The sequence below is a fragment of the Euprymna scolopes genome, chromosome 13, assembly GCF_053919585.1.
Source record: "Euprymna scolopes isolate OS-2025 chromosome 13, ASM5391958v1, whole genome shotgun sequence".
In the NCBI taxonomy this organism is placed as follows: Eukaryota; Metazoa; Mollusca; class Cephalopoda; order Sepiida; family Sepiolidae; genus Euprymna; species Euprymna scolopes.
This window is the reverse complement of record NC_136494.1, coordinates 15458040-15479858: the sequence shown is the minus strand read 5'-3', so window position 1 is coordinate 15479858 and position 21819 is coordinate 15458040. Positions and strand designations below refer to the sequence as shown.

The 21819-nt window shown below is 32.7% G+C and overlaps 1 protein-coding gene across 1 annotated transcript in view; it reads right to left on the bottom strand.

Annotated features, from left to right (window-relative positions):
- The window catches only part of LOC145291944 (protein lev-9-like), a 1240163-nt gene that overhangs the window by 602570 nt on the left and 615774 nt on the right, over positions 1-21819 (bottom strand). Inside the window, exon 6 of the mRNA XM_080137869.1 lies at positions 13467-13649. Coding sequence (XP_079993995.1) covers positions 13467-13649 — 183 coding nt within the window. The remainder of the gene's footprint in view (positions 1-13466; positions 13650-21819) is intronic.

The following is a 21819-nucleotide window of genomic DNA, read 5'->3' as shown; positions in this document are numbered from 1 at the left end:
TCTCTACGTGTGAATACACTTTATGTAAGATTTCAAATGTTTAGACCAAAATTTGTCTGATAAATTTCATAGAGACCGCAGAGGTCCATTTTTTAAACATTTGACCCCAATTTTGATCACTTAACATTTATTATGTTGGCCTCAAATCCAAATAGAAAGTTTTAGCTGTATCCAGGTTACCTACATCTAAAATTTCAAGTGTTTAGACCCCAAATTGGCGAAAGTATTTGGTAGAATCTTCAAAGGTCAACTCTTTCAACTTTGACCTTTTATCAACCAAATTTTCGCCCCAAAACTGATTAAAATGCTTGCCGCATCTCTGAATACTCGTTTTGTATAAATTTTAAGTGTATAAATACAAAATTTGCTGAGTAGTTTGCTAGACATAAAAAATGTCAAATCTTTTAAACGTTGACCCCTTGGTAGTTCAAATTTTCGACCCAAACCGAATTAAAAAGCTTTCCCTATCTCTGAATACCCTTTATGTAAAATTTCAAATGTTTAGAAACTGGCTGAGTAATTTGGTAGAGACCGCAGAGGTCAATTTTTTTTAATTTGACCCCAATTTGTACCCCATAACATTTATTTTTGGGGGGCTAAATTTGAATTAAAAAGTTTAATCAATGTCCAAGTAACCTACATTTAAGATCTCAAAATTGTCGGAGGAGTTTTGTAGAATTTTCAAAGATCAACAGCCAAATTTCTGACTGAAAACCGATTAAACAGATCTTCCCAAATCTCAATAACCGTTATGTCAAATCTTGAGTCTCTAGACCGAAAATGGTTTCGTAGGGAAATGTACATGGACACAGACATACATAGACATTTTCACTTTTAGAGATAGATAGATAAATTCACTATTAATCTCAAACCCAAAATAATATGCGGTCAATTTACTATTGTTCTCAAGTCCAAACTTGTTTACTAATAATTCACTATTAATCTAAAACAAAAATTATTTGATATTAATTTACTATTTTTTCAACTCCAACCTTTTTGCTATTAATTCACTATTAATCTCAAACCCAAAATTATTTGATATTAATTTACTATTGTTCTCAAATCCAAACTTATTTACTATTAATTCATTATTAATCTCAAACCTAATATAATTTGCTATTTAATAACTATTTTCCCAACTCTAAACGTATTTACTATTAATTCCCTATTAATCTCAAAACCAAAATTATTTGCTATTTATTTTTTTCTTAATTCCAAACTTATTTACTTATAATTCACTATTAATCATAAACCCACAATTATTTGATATTAATTTACTATTACTCTAAACTCAGTCTTTATTCACTATTAATCTCAAACCCAAAATTATTTCCTATTAATTTACTATTACTCTCAATTGTATTTCAGTCCGGCTTTGCTCGAGCTCTTTGTACTCTTCAAAACTGTGTGAATATACTTTTATGTAAAATTCCAAATGTTGAGGCCAAAAATTGTATGAGTAATTCATAGAGACAGCAGAGGTAACTTTTTTTTTAAATTTTGACCCCTTTACTTTTATTGTTTTGGTTTCAAATAAAAATAAAATGTTTGACCCATGTCCAAGTTACCTACATTTAAAATTTCAAGTGTTTAGACCCAAAGTTGGCGGAGGAATTTGGTAGAATCTGCAAAAGTCAACTCTTTAAACTTTGACATTTTGGCAGCTAAACCCTTTCCCCCAAACATATTAAAATGCTTACCGCATGTCTGAATACTTCTTATATACACTTTCAAATGTTTAGACCCAAAATTTTCTGAGTAGTTTGCTGGACACTGCAAAGATCAAATCTTTTGAACTTTGACCCCTTGGTAGCTCAAATTTTCGACTCAAACCGATTATAAGGTTACCCTATCTCTGCATACCATTTATGTAAAATTTCAAATGTTTAGACCAGAAATTTGCTGAGTAATTTGGTAGACACTGCAAAAGTCAAAGTTTTTTTTTTTTAACTTTGAGCCACATTTTGAACCCATTACATTTAGTTTTTGGGACTCAAATTATAAAGTTAGATCCATGTCCACGTAACCTACATTTTAAATTTCAAGTGTTTAAACCCAAAATTGCCGGAGGAGTTTGGTAGAGTTTTCAAACGTCAAATCGTCAAACTCTGACCCCTTCACAGCCAAATCTCTGTCCAAAAACGGATTAAACGATTTTCCCAAAACTCACTACCTCTTATGTTTAATCTCGAGTCTACAGACCGAAAATTGACAGAGTTATTTGGTATTGAAATGTAGAAAGACAGACACACGCACATACATTTTCACTTTATATATATATATATATATATATATATATATATATATATATATATATATATATATATATAATACTATTAAAAGAAAACAGTGCTCATTGTACTGTACATATATAATAAGCTTAACAGGTATAGATATCCTAGAGCTATTTTAATATGGAATAAAAAGATTCATGATTTTAAATTACAAATCAGTTTCAAAAGGCAAACAAACAAAATCCACTAGATTGTAACGATCGTTTCAGAAACGATTGTGAATTTAAATAAAATGAACATCGTTTCTGAAACGATCGTACAATCTAGCGGATTTTGTTTGTTTGTTTTTTTAAACTGATTTTTAACTTAAAATTATGAATCATTTTACTTAATATATATATATATATATATATATATATATGTTGAGAAATGTGGAAATAGTATTCCGACAAAATAGAGAAATAAAAAGGAACAAACCGTATTATGTGTTCATCAACGTTTCGTATATATTTTCACCCAGAGGAAGTCTCGAAATAAAGACGAAACGTGGATGAACACATAATACGGTTTGTTCCTTTTTATTTCTCTCTCTCTGTATATATATATATATATATATATATATATATATATATATATATATATAATGGGTGTGTGTGTGTGTCACCGTGAGTACACAAGATCTGACAATAACATGAACAAAGAAATCGTTGTTATTCAATATAATAAAAACATTGCTTTTTTCCTGGCTTCATGTTTACCACGAGTAAATATTGCCAAAACAAATGGTTCAGTGATTCCAAACAAATTAAGCAAGTTTTATAAAAAGAACAAAAACAGTGAAATTGCAAACATAATAAATTCACTTGATGCTTTTACAGTTTTAACTTGTTTACTTATATGTTTTTATAACTAACTATATTTATATAAACCTGGTATTTGCATATACAAAGAATTGTAGAATGGTTTATAAACACGAGGGCCAGGGCCGTTCAAAAATTATAGCCGCCTATTTTTTTTTTTAAACTCATACACAAAAACTTAAAGAGCTATAAAGGCGGGAGTGCGATTATTAAAACGAGCTACTTTTTGTGCTCCATAATTTACTTTTTTACATAGTCAACCCATTCTCAAAGCGCTTTTGCCAGGCTTTTTTGATGTCTCGGTCGTAAAAGTTTAGAGCGTGCTTTGTCACATCTCTATCTCCACTCTGAAATCAACGAACCCATCTCTTAACTGCACTGACATCAACTGCATCGGCTTCATAAACATTCAACAGGCGCTGGTGAATGTTGATCAGTTCAAATTTTTCTACCCAGAGATTTAATGACAGATCTCTGTTTCTCATGCACCGTCAATATCTGTAACAGAGAGATGAATCTTTTTTGATAATGAATGCTTGAGTTTAGTTATCATAACAATGCAATTTGCAATTCCCCCTGATCCATTTGGGCTGAATAAAAACTAGGAGGCATTAGTTTTGGAACGCCTATCATATACGTACTTGCTGTCCCTACCTGGAGTTACCCAGGATATAGCAAAGTTATTTTCATTTTTCATTTTTATTTATTAGTACATTTTTTCAACCTACACAGAAAAATAATGACATTTTAGTTTTAAGAGATTTAATTATTTGAGATTCTTTGCATAAATTAAATTAGACAAAGCATGAAGCCACTTGATGTAAGGAACTTAAAAAGCGTACTACTTCAAGGTCGAAAGCTAGCCGACAATAAATCTTAGATTAATAGATTCCGATCTATAAGACAGCAATTTTTCCCCTTTGTCAGAAATATTGCACATGAAATTCCAGGACTAAAGGACAAAATAATGGAAGCGAGAGTTATAAGGCTGTCGAGAGTATACCAAATGTCCATTTTCTAATCTTCTAATATATATATTTGGTTTTTATAATGTAAATCGCTCCAGACAAGACATGCAGCCACTTGATGGAAGGCACTGACAAGAACAAAAAAAAATAGTAATCGTAGGAGATGTCTGTTGATTCAAAAGATTAAAGCTATAGGTACGAGGAAAACAGTCAGCAAGAATAGAGTTGCACAAGCTTGCAGTTCTTGGAAAAAAAATCTACTGGAATAAGAAGTTTTATTTTAATGATGTATCGAAACAGCAAATTAATGGAGACCACTAGATAATTATTTTTAAGCAAAGATACAACTAAGGGCAAGACACACCAAAGGGTGAATTCTCGCACATTTACTAGTTTTATAAAGCAGTGAAAGTTTATATTTGTTTATGTCAGAAAAACGAGTTTTTAATGACCATGTTACAAAATATTTTAATGGTTGCATTACAGCATAATATTTTAATGGTTGTACAAAAGCAATATTTTAATGGTACATTACAAAAAAACTATTTTCATGGTTACATTGCAGCATATTATTTTAATGGCAAAACAAAAACAATATTTTAATGGTTACACTACAACATAATATTTTAATGGTTGGTTTTTATGTTGAACAAGCATGAATCCACTTGATGTAAGGAGCTAACATAAACAAAAAATGATAATCAAAAAGACAGGGGCTGCCTATTGACCTTAGTCTGGAAAGCACCGAGGTTATAGTAAGAAGGAAAACAGTCAACTAGAACAAAGCTACTAAAAAAGGAAGTTGTATTACAATGAGGTATCGAAACAGAGAACTGACCGAGTCAAACGAGGAATAGATAAAAAAAATTTGGAACACATGCGATAATCTATATATCTATAAAAGTTAAATTGTCTGTTTGTGTGTGTGTATATTTCTCTACCAAACTACTCTGTCAATTTTCAGTCTACAGACTCGGGATTTAACATAAGGGTTATTGAAATTTGGAAAAATCTTTTTAGTCGGTTTTCGGCCAGAAATTTGGCTGCCAAGGGATCAAAGTTCAACGATTTGACTTTTGAAAACTCTACCAAACTCCTCCGCCAATTTTAATTTCAGATGTAGGTTACTTGAATATGGATCAACTTTTTAATTTGATTTGAGCCCAAAACAATAAATGTTAAGGAATAACAATTTGGTTCAAAGTTTAAAAAAAAATGACTTCGGCGGTCTCTACCAAATTACTTAGCCAATTTTTGGTCTTAACATTTGGAATTTTACATAATGTGTATTCAGACATGCAGCAAGTTTTTGTAATCGATTTTTGGCCGAAAATTTGACTGCCAAGGGGTCAAAGTTAAAAGGATTTGACCTTTGCGGTATGTAGCAAAATATACAGTTAATTTTGGATCTAAACATTTGAAATTTTACATCAAGGGTATTCAGATATGCAGCAAACTCTTTAATCAGTTTTTGGGCGAATATATATATATATATATATATGCACATTAAGTTATGAAGAGTACATAGGGTCTGAGCAAAGCCGGGCTGAACTCCTAGTAAGGAATAAAACGAAAAAAAATGCTGTCAAGTTATAATAATGCTTTTTCTATGTTCAAATTTTTACAAACTCATGAAACAAGTTATGCTAAGATAATATTCGGCTGGTCACGCATAGAAAAATTCAATATGAAAATTTGAATGCAAAAGAAAAAAATAAAAAAATATTGCAGGTGAAAAGCTTGGCTCTTGCAAAAAGAAAAAATATAATAAAAAAAAATTTAAATTCTCTATCAAACGAGATAAGATTTTATGCGTTAAAAAAAAGCAATGTTAAGCAGGAAATAAAGCGAAATAAAAGAAATGATCTTGTTTACTGCAGGACGTCAAAATGGTTCTTATGCATTTGAAATATGAAAAGATTTATGTCTTGCTTTTTCAAGAAAAAACGAATTTAGGCAGAATATAATTCTTTGCTAATTTTTTTAAAAATAAACGTAATTCAAAAATGCTACACTTTCATTTCTTTTTTCTTAAATATAAATAACAATGATAGATTCTTTTATTTTTGTTATAACTCGAATTCTTTACATATATAAAGTACCTAACTATCTTTCTCTTTATATACATAGGCATAATAGAAAGCCGCCTGGCGTAGCCCGGTCATAAAATACAGATTAATATTATATTTGAATTAATGCAGAATTCTTTTTTTTTATTATGAACAGAAATACCGTAGATATTAAACGTAACGGTAATTCCTTTTCAAAAATGAAGTAAAAACACACGGAAAGAAACTTAGACGTGCTTGTGAGTATTATGTTTTTCTTTTCTAAACAGTTCAATTCTTGTAAGTAAAAAAAAATGCTCGAGCTGAGATCGAAACCAAAACATAAAGACGATGAGTCAAGTACAATAACTATCAGGCCAACTTGACACGGTCTCTGAAACGTGTTTTCAAACCTACTTATGCTTAACATAACTATTCGGTTATGTGAATAATTCGCCTGAAACAGTTGAAAACAGATAAAAATCTGATGAATCTATGAAATCGATGAAGTACCAGTTTTTTCACTCTTAGCCCGTAGCAGCCCTTTTCTGGATCCACATGTCTGATTACCCTATATACCAACTTTCAAATCTGTACATCATTAGGTATATAGGTTAGAACGTTTCCTCACACACACGCACACTCTCTCTCTCTCTCTCTCTATATATATATATATATATATATATAGGCAAACATATTTCTTCCATTACAACCAGCAGCGAATTAGCTCAGATTGTAAAGCATCAAAATATAACGATGCACTCGTTGTGTCTATCCACACTGATGATTCTTGAAAAGCCAAAACATGTATCTATATACATTTTATATATATATATATATATATATATATACATATATATATATATCTAATTTTCAGAATGTGAGAGATTATATAAATATTTCAACCGCCAAAAAACGTCGCAGCCAACACGAGCTATGACAGTCAACAAACCGGCAGTCCAAGACTCAAGTTTCGCCCTTATTTGGGCTCATCAGTTAGACATATCCGAACTTGGGATTCAAAACCTGAGCACTCGCCTTGCATGCAAGAGGCTTCAGTTTCGAGTCCAAAGTTTGTATTTGTCTAACTGATGAGCCCAAATGAGGGCGAAACTCGAGTCTTGGACTTCCAGTTTGTTGGCAGTCATGGCTCTTGGTGGCTACGACGTTGGTTGATTGTGGAAATAATTATATATATATTCTTTACATATATAAAGTTAAGTATGTGCATAATCACGACGACACACCGGTTCTTGTTAAATCACTGAAGTTAAGCAACATTGAGCCTGGTCAGTACCAGATGGGTAACACTTTTGAAATACCAGGCACTGTATGTAGGAGGACGTCCGCACCTATCTGCAAAAATTGCAAAAACTTATGTGGTCATTTCCCATAATGGGAATATACGAACAACTGGGAACTATTTTGAATGTGATATTCCCATGAAAATCTATTCTTCGGAGCAAGCCGGTAAAACCCGCCTAGAATAAGTGCCAATTTAGTATCTGTATATATATATATATATATATATATATATATATATATATATATATATATATATATAAAGGATATGAGATTTCGGTATCCAAGTAGATGAGCCTACATAGAAAATCCATGGGTTAAGGCAATTACTTTGAATATTGTATTCTTTGTTCAAATAAATTTTTGTTTTGAAAATTATTTTTTTCTGAATGAAATTTAAATACCAAAAATCTGTAATTTTTATTTTATTTAAGTTTGCTAAATATCTAGTATATTTCAGCAATTTTATTTGGCTAGGATTGTCTTATATAAAAATATTGCCTCCCAAAAATATTTTGTAAGACTTGATACCACAGATTCATCGATCTGTGATCTAATTCATCCCATTATTCTGATATATATATATATATATATATATATATATATATATATATATATATATATAACAAAACTGGTAATTAGTAAAAACCCGAAGAAAGTGCTCAATAGTATTGCAGTGCAAATATATATATTTTTATTACCATATATATATATATATATATATATATATATATATATATATATATATATATATATATATATACACACACACATATACAGTATATTTCGGCGTATAAGACTACACTTAAAATTAAAAAAAAATCTTTAAAAACCAATATTTCATAAGATACTGGCTGTTGCAATCTCTTGCCTAGGCTAAACAAACATGGTTTCATGATTTAGCAGTCGTATTATTCAACCCATATATGATAAATTTATTATAATTTGGTCCAATTTTGTATCTCGTCTTATCTGACGGATGCCTTATATGCCGAAATTATATATATATATATATATATATATATATATATATATATATATATATAATCTCAGCGCCCAATATCTTGAGGTCATGAAATTACAAACCCAAAATATACATTTGGTATCCGTTTATCAAAGTTCAAAGACCATTCAAGGATAAGGGTTACTGAATATCAGGTACTAGTTTGGTAATCATTGCGTAAATTGGGTAAATTTGATTATTTATGAGAACGGCTCCACAAAAACTTTGAAGATTTAGCCGAGAAGCAGGCCAGCAGAAGAATGTTCCGCAGGCGGTCAGTTCTAAGAAAGAACTTTTGTTCATGGAATCTGCCTTTAGACTTAGGCACAGATAGAGAGTTGGGGGTAATCATATATACTGGTTGTAGTTAGTCGAGTTTTTTTGTGAAATTTTGTCAAGGGAGGAACCATAGGTTGGAGTTCAGTTAAGCACTTGCCATGAAAAAAAAAGGATAGTGCAGAAACAGGCTCACAACGTCTCTTCTGCGGGAAAGCGGTTGCAGGGAAAAGAAAAGGGCATCTACCTCATTTCTATTTTGTTTTGGTGAAATTCTAAAACAAATTGTGGTTGGATACGGACACAAATGGACTTCAATGCTACCAAGACTAAGCTTTTTTTCCTTTAATAATTACAACAAACCTTCTCAACTACTAATAGTTATGGCTCATGATACATTAACTTGAAAGTACTTCATTCAAACTCCTCGACTAAATGTTCAGGAGGATCATGAGTTGAGACAGATACATTGAGGGCATTGCCAAGGCTGCTGCAAAGAAAGTGGGCTTTCTTTACCATGCTAGAAAGTTACTTATGCCTGAGAGTATCCTGTACCTCTACAAGGCCACCATTCGCCCATGTATGGAGTAGTGTTGCCACATTTGGGCTGGCGCATAACTTAGATATTATTCAAAAGAGAGTCGTCAACTCAATAGGTCCTGCACTGTCAGCTAGGCTACAACCTCTGTCTCATCAACGAAATATTGCATCCCTCTGCCAGTTTTACAAGTATTTTAATGCTAAGTGCTCTGATGCTTTGTACTCTCTTGACGTAATTAAACCCAACAAACAGCAAAATCCCACCCCTACACAGTAGAAATCCCTAGATGTAAGAAAGCCTTCTACTCTGATAATTTCTTCCATAGGACTGCTAGACTTTGGTATTCTCTTCTGGGTTCCTGCTTCTATGACCGTACGGATATGCTAAAGTTCAAGTGTAATGTAAACAGACAACTTGCTGCTCAACTCCCTACATACTATCTCTGCAAATTATGTCCCAGATAGTAGCTCCCTACATCAAAGTAGCACTGTGCCTTGTTTGGAGTGAAAATGCAAAAAAAAAAAAAAAAAATAATAATAATTCAGCATAATCTACATATAAAACAATTGTTCTATTTTTATTATTTCTGATTTTTTAAATGATTTTTTTTTTTTGCATGAATCGAATTATTCAGTTGTTTATATTTACTCGTTTGATTGACAAGAAATGTTAATATTTTATAAATAAAAGTGTTTCCCATATTTTTTAATTATTTACACATTACACGCTGCTAGGAGGGCGAGCGGTATTTATTTGCTCCCTCACCGAGCAAATTAGGCACAGGGCCGATTTTTAATGTGAGGAGTGAAGGGGAAGGGGAAGGGAAAAGGGGACCAGCTCTCGAGAGGTGGGAAATGGGAGCTGGATAGTGATTTGCCAGCTGGCCCAAGTAGGGTTGCCCCTACATGGACCAGAAGATTGCCACAAGGGCAATGGTCTTTGCTTGCAGCATTTGCCGGAACAGATACTACACTGTGATCGTCTTTGCTTGGCTCGAAGGCCATAAAGGTGCCCCCGCGAGGGGGGCGGGCTCTCACTACTGTGCGAGAAAATTACTTACATCTGAGAGTATTCTGCACCTCTACAAGGCCACCAATCGCCCATGTATGGAGTGTTGTTGTCACATTTGGTCTGGTGCATCTGCTACTAGTCTCTCACTCCTGGACAGGATTCAGAAGAGAGTAACCAAGCTGATCGGTCCTGACCTGTCATCTAAGCTTCGGCCTCTGTCCTATCAACAAAATGTTGCATTACTCTGCCTGTTCTACAAGTATTTTAATGGTGGATACTCCAACGTACTACAAGCTTTTATACCCCCTCCATGTAAATACCCTCGATATCAGCAAAATCCCACCCCTACACAGTAGAGATCCTTAGATGTAAGAAGCTTTCTACTCTGATAGTTTCTTCCCCAGAACTGCTAAACTTTAGAACTCCCTTCCGGGTTCCTGCTTCTCCGACTGTACTGATATGTAGAAATTCAAGTGTAATGTAAACAGACATCTTGCTGCTCAACTCCCTATATAGTACCTATTCACAATGCCTCCCCACGGGACAGAGTTAGACACCAGGGTCGTTTTTTAACGTGGAGAAAAGGTACAAAAATAAAAATTGTCTCAGTCGTGAAGGATTTCTCCTCTACTAAAAGAGAACGAGAAATGGAAGTGCCGCATCTGAAGAACAGATGGTATTTATTTGCTCCCCCACTGAGCAAATTAGGCACAAGGCCGTTTTTAATGTGAGGTAAAAACCAGCTCCCCTAAAAGTAGGCAAAAAGGGGGCACTCTGGTTACCAAAAATAATAATTGTCCCAGTATAGATGGTTTCCCCTTCATTGACTGGTACAAATTATCTTAAGTGCAGCATCTGCCGGAACAGATGGTGTTTATTTGCTCCCCCACTGAGCAAATTAGGCACAAGGCCGTTTTTAATGTGAGGTAAAAACCAGCTCCCCTAAAAGTAGGCAAAAAGGGGGCACTCTGGTTACCAAAAATAATAATTGTCCCAGTATAGAGGGTTTCCCCTCCATTGACTGGTACAAATTATCTTAAGTGCAGCATCTGCCGGAACAGATGGTATTTATTTGCTCCCCCACCGAGCAAATTAGGCACAAGGCCAATTTTTAATGTGAGGAGTGAAGGGAGGGGGAAGGGAAAAAAGGGGACCAGCTCCCGAGAGGTGGGAAATGGGAGCTGGTTAAAGGTCAGGCATGTGGGGTTGCCCCCACATCTGGTCTTTGCTAGTCATAGCTAGTCATAGCTTGCAGTATCTGCCGGAACAGATACTACACTTTGATCTTGGCACGAAGGCCGGTATTTATTTGCTCCCCCCCTGAGCAAATTAGGCACAAGGCCGTTTTTTATGTGAGGTAAAAACCAGCTCCCCTAATAGTAGGCAAAAAGGGGGCACTCTGGTTACCAAAAATAATAATTGTCCCAGTATAGAGGGTTTCCCCTCCATTGACTGGTACAAATTATCTTAAGTGCAGCATCTGCCGGAACAGATGGTATTTATTTGCTCCCCCACCGAGCAAATTAGGCACAAGGCCGATTTTTAATGTGAGGAGTGAAGGGAGGGGGAAGGGGAAAAGGGGACCAGCTCCCGAGAGGTGGGAAATGGGAGCTGATTAAAGGTCAGGCATGTGGGGTTGCCCCCACATCTGGTCTTTGCTAGTCATAGCTAGTCATAGCTTGCAGTATCTGCCGGAACAGATGGTATTTATTTGCTCCCCCACCGAGCAAATTAGGCACAAGGCCAATTTTTTATGTGAGGAGTGAAGGGAGGGGGAAGGGAAAAAGGGGACCAGCTCCCGAGAGGTGGGAAATGGGAGCTGGTTAATGGTCAGGCATGTGGGGTTGCCCCCACATCCGGTCTTTGCTAGTCATAGCTAGTCATAGCCAGTCATAGCTTGCAATATCTGCCGGAACAGATGGTGTTTATTTGCTCCCCCACTGAGCAAATTAGGCACAAGGCCGTTTTTAATGTGAGGTAAAAACCAGCTCCCCTAAAAGTAGGCAAAAAAGGGGGCACTCTGGTTACCAAAAATAATAATTGTCCCAGTATAGAGGGTGTCCCCTCCATTGACTGGTACAAATTATCTTAAGTGCAGCATCTGCCGGAACAGATACTACACTTTGATCTTGGCCACAAGGCCAAGCTGTAACTTATGTCCCGATAGTAGGCCCCTACATGAAAATGGCACTGTGCCTTGTCCAAGATCGTGATCACCCAAAAACAGGTAACAGCAGAGCATTCTAATGAAGAAGACCAGTGGCCAATCAATTTGGATAAAAAAAACCTAACCAACTTTAGCACCAAAGAAAAAAGCAACCATTATTTTGGGCATCAGTCAGTGAGTTGCTGTTAAGATCCCGTCCAGTTCCACACCTGTCGAATGATTTTAGGATTTTGTTATCAACAAGCAAACGGTAACGTATGCAAAAGAAGAGAAATTACGAATATTTTCGGATGAATCGGATTTAGCGTGCTCGTAAAACTTCATTACATAAACCATCTTGAAAGCGACTGTCAACTGCTTAATTTTTTTTTTTCTATTACTTTACTTTGGAATTTAACTTGTTGTTGACTCGTATAATGAATTTAAAAAAAAAATGAAAAAAAAAAGAACGTTTTTTTTGTTGTTTTTTTTCAATCAAAGCTGTCGTCTTTATCTTTCCCTAGTTAGACATTGTCATGCGAACTCTGTTTAAATGCACCGATGATTGACGTACCCCCCCCCCCCGAAACTTATAGGCAGCGTTTCTAAGTTAAAATCGTGATAACTTAGATGTTATTAAAATTTTGACGGCGGGGGTGGTTGAAATATTGTCTAGCGCATGCGCCTGTCCTCTCGACACATAGATTATTTTTGATTTCCTGGAATATTTAGAAATAGGAACCCAAGGGAGGATGTAAAACAACATACATATTATAATAATAATAATAATAATAATAATAATAATAATAATAATAATAATAATAATAATAATATACACTAATGTAGTCGAACCCCACAAAACACACACACGCTAGTCAGGTAAGTTACGCTAGACAGATAAGTTACAAATATATACAAAAAGAGTAATAAAAGGTTTCAATAATACACATGTATTGTTTTACAAGCAAGAGTTCATGCATGTTTATTTCACTCAAAAGATTGGAAACTGCGTGGACTTCATTGGAAGTTAGGGTTAGGTTAAGGGTTAAGGGAAGGATGGAGTGTACAGATACTTACGTGTGCATGAGAATCGCGGTCCACTCCAATCTCCATCTTCTCGACACATCGCTCTTGGATGTCCATTTGGAACATATCCGCGGTCGCACTCATAAACAATTTCTGTGCCCGCTGAGAACATACGTTGTTCACTGCGGGCGTTGTGAAATGCATGGCGAATTGTAGGCGGACGGCCACACATATCTGAAGAATCAGATTAAACAAATATAAGTTACAAAATAAGAAATGACCCATTCTTATGATAAAATTAATTTCACTTATTAAGGAAAAAAAATCTTTATAAAAAAAAAAGTATATAAAAAAATGCTGGTGGCTTCTTGTTTCTTGTTTACAAGAACTAAAGTTCAGAAATTGATGAACCAATATGAAAGGGTTAATTGCAAACCATCAATATGCACAAAATTACAAACAACAATTGAATGTTAATAAAAATAATACAATAATAAAATAAAATAATAAAAAAATAAGATAATCAAAATAAAATAATTATAAGTAGTAAAATAATTATAAAATAAAAATTATAAATGAAATAAAAATTAATAATATTAATAATAATATTATTAATAATAATAATATAATAATAATAAAATAAATAAATAAATTAATAATAATAATAACAACAACAACAACAACAACAACAATCCGGAGAAAATATTCAGAAAAGAATGGAAGAAATTTAAATCATATTAATAATAATAATAAAAAAAAACAATAAATAAAATAATAAATAAAATAAAAAAATAACAAAATAATAATAATAACAACAAAAACAACAATAATAATAATAATCCAGAAAAAAACTGCAAAAAGGAATAGGAGAAATTAAAAAATATTATTAATAATAATATAATAATAATAAAATAATAAAAATAAATAAAAGAAAAAATAATAAATAAAATAAATAATAATCTAAAAAAATCTGAAAAAAGGAAAGGGAGAAATTTAAATAAGGGTGAATCTGAGAAGATACAATGAATAGAAATAACGAAAAAGGTTTAAATCTTAAAGAAAATCTTTGAATGCGGTCACTAATCCACATTACTAATCCACACGAACTACACAACTTTTACAAACGTTAACCGACAATACTTGCAACAGAAGCAAAAGAAAACACGGAGAAATATCATCAAGATAAACGAGACTGCAAAATCCTACGTTGACTACACTCCCACCCAAAAAAGTGCACTGTCGGTATCAACTGGCATCACACCGAAGGTTCGAAGAGGATGGAAAGATTGAGGAGAGAAAGTAAACTAATTAGATCTCCACTGGACGGAGTGCAAAGAATACTGGGACCTTGCAGAGGCTTATTGCCACCTGAATTCCAGTGAAGACGAATAGTTTTTGACTTTGAATATTCAATGGCAAACAGCTGTTGTGATGATACAAAATTATTTGCAAATGTTACCGACAGAGGTGGAGAGTACTGGAAATCTGGTGAGATTTATTTTCACCCAAATTCCAAGGAATACTACTGGTCTTTGTCAGTGAGTAATCTCTGATTATGACTCATGTGAGAACTCCTAGTGAGTGAGATGATAATAATAATAATAATAATAATAATAATAATAATAATAATAACAACGATAATGATAATAATAATAATAATTACAATAATTATAATAATAGTGTAAAAATCACAAAAAATTTTTAAAAATTAGGGGAGGAATGTTAAAGATGGATTAGAGTGAATTACATTAAGTCCCAGTAATCATTCATTCTGCTTGCACATAGACTTCGCTAGAGTTAAGCTCAAGGATTTTAAGATATGCACTGTAAAATCCTTGATTATAATTTTGAAATCTGCTTAAAAATGGAAAATGCAAAAATGATCTAAGTCAAGACACACGATTGTTAGATAGATTGTAAGATAGGGTAATCTATATTCCTATAATTTTTTTTGTGTATTTCATATTCATATCAAAAACCTTTTATTCTATTAATTTAAAAAGAAAACACAACATTGTTTTATATAGGTTGTGGAATTGCATTCATCTGCAAAAGATCTAATTTGCATATTCTTTTCAACATTCATTTTAATTAATTTCCTATTAGTTTTTTTCCGTTTTCTTATAGGATGATCATCTCTAGTTAACTATTATGCGTATTTATATTCATGCAGACATTCTACATTATTTATACTTGCGTAACATTAGCGTAAAAAGTTTATAGTTAACACAAAACTCTTTCTATATATATATATATATATATATATATATATTTACGTATGCATATACATTTCTGTTTAAAAAATGTTGCCTACCGAACTCCTTTTGGCCTACAGACATGAAACTTAATATATAGGGTATTCAAACCTATGCAAAACTTTTATCCGGGAAAAATCGGTGCAAAAGTGTAAAAACTAAAGAAATGGAATTTGCCAGGTGAAGGACGATCGACGACATTATGAATATACATGCGTAACGTAATAGCTATTGGTTCGAATTTTAATTTTTAGCCTTGCAGCAAACATGCCTCCATAGCTCAGGCATTAACGTCAAAGGAAAAGTAAATCGTAAGCTAAACGTTTTGGTTTCGATTCTTGCTGGTGGCGCATAAGTCATTAAAAAAAACGTTTTAAATCATTACTATATATTGCCCAATATATTATGATAAAAAATACGACATCTGCATTAATCAAAATATCATATTTAAGCGTATTTTACGACCGGGCAACGCCGGGCGGCCTGCTAGTGATAGATAATTTAGCTTGAAGAAAATGAAAGTTATACGAATTGGAAAATAGAGTGTATTGAATTAACAGTTATTTTCTGTATACGTTCTGAAGGGGAAATTCAAATTGAAATGCACTATATTGAGTTAAAGAAGTTAATGAATAAGATTATGTAAGAAGCCTAAAGCTGTAGGTGGCATGATTTACTTTCTCTCTTTTTTTACTGGAATGAAGAATACAAAATAATGAAAAGTATTGGAAGAAATTTATATAGTAACATTTAAAATATAAGAAACAGTTAAACACAAACAACGTAACAGTGGACTTTTTTTAATGGCATTATATAATCATAGTATTACAAAGATTTTGAAAAAAGTAATATTTTAGACTGCAAAGGAGGTAAAAGGCAACAGAATTTGGCATATGTTCAAAGCAAATCCACACGTGCATATATATATATATATATATATATATATATATATATATATATATATATATATATATATATATAACTAGCTCTACCTACGTATTGAGCACTTTTGCAGTAAATACTTAAAGTTTACGCATAAATCAATACTTTCGTATATTAATTTATGTGAGTAAATGAAGTAGCAATATATATATATATATATATATATATATATATATATATATAGGAAATTTATTACTGTGAGTCCAGAATGAGTTTACAAATTGTTTCAACTAGAGGAAAATCCTCAAAGAGAGGAAAAATCCAACTAGCATCATCAGAATTCATAGATAGAGTCCATCTATGAATTCTGATGATGCTAGTTGGATTTTTCCTCTCTTTGAGGATTTTCCTCTAGTTGAAACAATTTGTAAACTCATTCTGGACTCACAGTAATAAATTTCCTATATACTGCTCTGACTACACATTGAGCACTTTAGTCCGGTTTTTTTCTTTTCACCACTGGTAAATAAATATATATATATATATATATATATATATATATATATATATATATATATATATATATATATATATTATCAAATTATTGTTCAAGACATACTGTCTATTTCAATAAAAACACCGTTTCCGAAACGATCGTACAAACTGTTGATTTTGTTTGGTTACCTTTTGAAACTGATTTTTAATTCAAAATTATGATCGTTTTCCTCAATATTAAAATAGCTCTAAGATATATATGCCTATCGAGCTTATTATATATCTACATTATAACGAGCATTGTTTTCTTTTAGTAGCATTAATACATTTACTAGTACATTAAAATAAATTCTGCTCTTTAGACTAGGTCTAATTCCCTCCAAATTATATATATATATATATATATATATATATATATATATATATATATATATATATATATATCCCCGTAACAGGGTTTCATGGTAAACAACTGATGATCCCTTAAATTACCATTGGTACTATAGTGAATTCGAGAGAGCAAGTTGATGCTTGATTGCAGGTTATTAAATGACTTACTGACTAAATAATTTTCTAACGAATGATAAAAAAATATAAAAATTAAATAAGTTTTTTTATATAGTTTTAAAGGTTAAAAAACTTCCAAGACTATATATATATATATATATATATATATATATATATTTATACATATATACATATATATATATATTTATACATATATATATATATTTATACATATATACATATATATATATTTATACATATATACATATATATATATATTTATATACATATACATATATATATATTTATACATATATACATATATATATATATTTATATACATATACATATATATATATATATATATATATATATATATATATATTTATACCGGTTGTATTGATTGGTTTGCTAGATATAAATCTAATGAAACTCGCGGGATTATTAAAAAGTACTCAATGCAGAACAGAGCTGGTATATAGTCTGTTTATTATACAAACATTATTGGTTACATATGTGCATGCATGTTTCAGTGGAGTCCGAATTCAGAGAAAACACTTCATTAGACCAACAATTCTAGTAATGCGGGTATAATAAACATACTATATATATTTCCTCAAAACCTCTCGCCTTAATGGAAGGGAAACTAAAACTTTCTGCTATGGTTTCAAATGATCTGAAATAACTAATGGGAGACTTGATTCCAAATATTTCTCATATGTTATATCTCCCCTCTTTTGGAAATAGGGTATGCTTATGAAGATCTCCAGTATCAAATAAACCTTATACACTGTGAAATTTGATATAATTTTTATTTGTTTTACATAAGTTTTTTTCATGTCCCTACACATTCATAATCATGTTTCGGTCAGCCAGTTACGAGTAACTAGATACCTCTTTAGGTGATGCTGATTATATCAAAATTAGCGACATATAACTGCTAATGTAGAATAAATAGCATAATAATTATGGAATTAATAATTCAACCTAATAAAAATTAAACGCCGACTGGAAATTATTTATCTGCTCACCACCATTTGGTTTTTATTAAAAGACTTTCTCAAGATAACTGATCTGAATAAAAAATGTAAAAGTTAAATTTCAATATCTGTGATGCATTTATGACATGGAAAAATGTTATTCTTTAAAAAAAAAAAAAAAAAAAGAATACACCTTTAAATTCATAGTATGTAGTGTATTTATCTACATATATATATATATATATATATATATATAAGTTATGTACGATTGTTGAATTTTATTTAGTTTTTATAAGCGATTAATTTCTTTTTTTTTTTTTTCGCTCCCTGTGCGTTTTTATAAGAAAGGAGTTATTTGCTCTTGGTTTACATTTTTTTTCGTCCACATTTTACGACGTATTACTTTTTTATTTTATTTAAATTTATTTATTAATTATTTATTTATTAATTATTATTTATTAATTAATAATTATCACGTGCATAGATGACTTACTTTTATGTATAAGTCATGTACATATACTTGTGGCAATTAAGCTACACAGGAGTGTCTGCATTTCATCCCCATAACGAATCCTAGTATATATATAAAATAAGAATTACAATTAAATTTACCCAAATGATCCAAGATGGTTTGACTTACTTGAAGCTTCATCAAATACTTTTGTATGCAAAATCCGATCCCGCATTTTGCTAATTCCTACCCTCTGATGAGAAGGAAAGTATTTCTTCGAAACTCCGCAGATTAAGGACTATTCACTTATCAAATGTTTCCTTTTCCAATTAAATATGTTTTTAACTCTTTTTCAAAGTGTTTTTAACATGTTTTATTAACTGTTTGCTACTATATATATATTGCTTCTACACATTTTCTATGCCTGAATAAGCTTTAATAATTTACTGCAGTTTAATGGTAGCGCGGATTATCTTAAGTGTTTGTAGCTGCTAAGATAAAGATGAATAATATATATATATATATATATATATATATATAATCATGTGTGTGTGTGTGTGCTTATAATGTCATTACTTTTAAACGGATTGCCATTAACCTTGACAGTGTGTGTGTGTGTGTATATATATATATATATATATATATATATATATATAATGCTTATTCAGATTCTCAAACCAATTGTGATTGCCAATGTTAGACTTGAATGAGCATTGTCCCTGTGGATCTGTCTGATAAGCTTACTGAGTTTGAAGGTTGTTAGGGGAATGCTTACGGTTGGCTGACCTCCTTCAACAATATTAGAAAACTGCTCCTTAATGCAGTTCAGTTAATCCTCGAGTGAGTTGGCAAGTGTTTTTGTGATTCTTTTAAAAGATTCAGAAACTAGTCAAAGGCCGTACTGAAACATTGCAGCATTCTCTGTTTGCAGCAAGGGCAACTGGCGTTCCATCTGTTTTCAGTTGACAGTGGCCTTTGCAGTAACTTTGACTGTTCCCCCCATAGATATGCGATACACCTGCTCTTTCGGATGGGTGCCTTGCATACTGAGAGAGAAATGTTGAGTGTTTACAAGCAGTTTTTTTTAATTGCATTTATAACTGTGGCACATTGTAATTCTATCGATGTTTTCTTTAGAGTTGGGAAGTAGGGGAAGAAAGGGAAAACAAAGTAGAAGAAAAGAAAGGGGAATGGGTTTATCGGTAAAAAAATGGAAAGGAAGTTGTTCACCAAGGTATTTTCATTTTTTTTATTTTTGGAATCCTTTGAGATAAGTCTGCATAATTTGTGCTTTCATTCTTTTTGTGAACTGGTATCTTCATCTTTATAGTTGTTTTTTTTTTTTCACCACGTTTTGGCCAACTTATCCTCTGGCCTTCTTCAGGTGATTAATCATGATGGGATTGGAATGTCGAGTTTTATAACTTATCCCCAGTAATTACTGCCTTCCATAGTTGTTGTCTCACCACATTTTGGTCAACTAATCCACTGGCCTGCTTCGGTAGGATGAAGCCGCTATCTTCAGACAATGCTCACCTGAAACTGCATATATTTAACACCTCTATTCACTGCAGCACAAGCTCTGTGGCGGTTAATCAACTGAAGAAGGCCAGAGGATGAGTTGGCCACAACGCGGTGAAGCAACAACAACTATGCAGTCTACAAAACGAATGGATAGAAAATTGTTCAAAAAGGCATACAAAAGGAAGCTGATATGGGATGGTTGATCAAGGTGTAACAGTGAATTGGAAGAAAAGAACCGGATATATATTTAGAGTTATTTTAGGTTTGACTGCGGGTTTAGCAACAATTCACAACAGTTACAAACAATTGTGGATTGTCTTGAGTTTGCTATGCTTGGTGACTATCTTGTTTAGGACAGTTGCAGATTGGACACAGTCGAACACAAGCTGTGTCTCAGAGAAAGTAGGGGAAATGAATTGATCAACCAACTGATGAATACGCTCTCGGCAGAAGACATAGATGTGAACCTTAGCATTAGGAGGGCTATGGTGTCATACACACACCCGGAGTGCAATTGATAGTTTTTAAGAATATGTAGGAATTGGGGTCAGTGATGTTGTCGAGTGGGGGTAAATGCAGTTATAGTAAAATTTCAGAGTCAGGTTAGAAATGGATATATATTTAGAGTTATTTTATGTTAGGCCGCGGGTTTAGAAACAATGTTAACAAATTCCTAATGAACCGCCACCTTAAGTAAACACTTCAGCAAATCTCCTCACTAAATTAATGTACTTGCAATAACCCTTATCCCTGAGTGGCTTCCGGGCCTTGATAAGTGGTGATCACTGTGTAAAAAAAAAAAAAATTCACAACAGTTACAAATAATTGTGGATAGTCTTGGATTTGCTACGCTTGGTGACTGTCTAGTTTAGGACAGTTGCAGATAGGACACAGTCGAACGTCAGCTGTGGCTCAGAGCAGATGGGAGAAATGAATTGATCAACCAACTGATGAACACGGTCTCGTCAGAAGACATTAATGTGGACCTTAGTATCAGGAGGGCTATGAACGATTTGAAACAAAGCCACCAAGTGTCTACGTCATTCCTCTGTCACTTTGATACGAGGTGGGGATGTTCAACAATTGTTTTCAAATGTTTATTTTCTTCATCTTTAATTCTTTCATTACCTTTTATAGATTCTCCTCCCCTTGCCCTGTTGCCACTGACGGTAATCCCCAATCGGACATATCCTGAGTTGCCATATATATTTTTATAAGTTCCCAAAACCTCTGGCCTTGATGGAGAGGAGACTAAAACTTGCTATGGTTTCAAATGATCTGAAATAACAGCAAGGGGAGACTTGATTCCA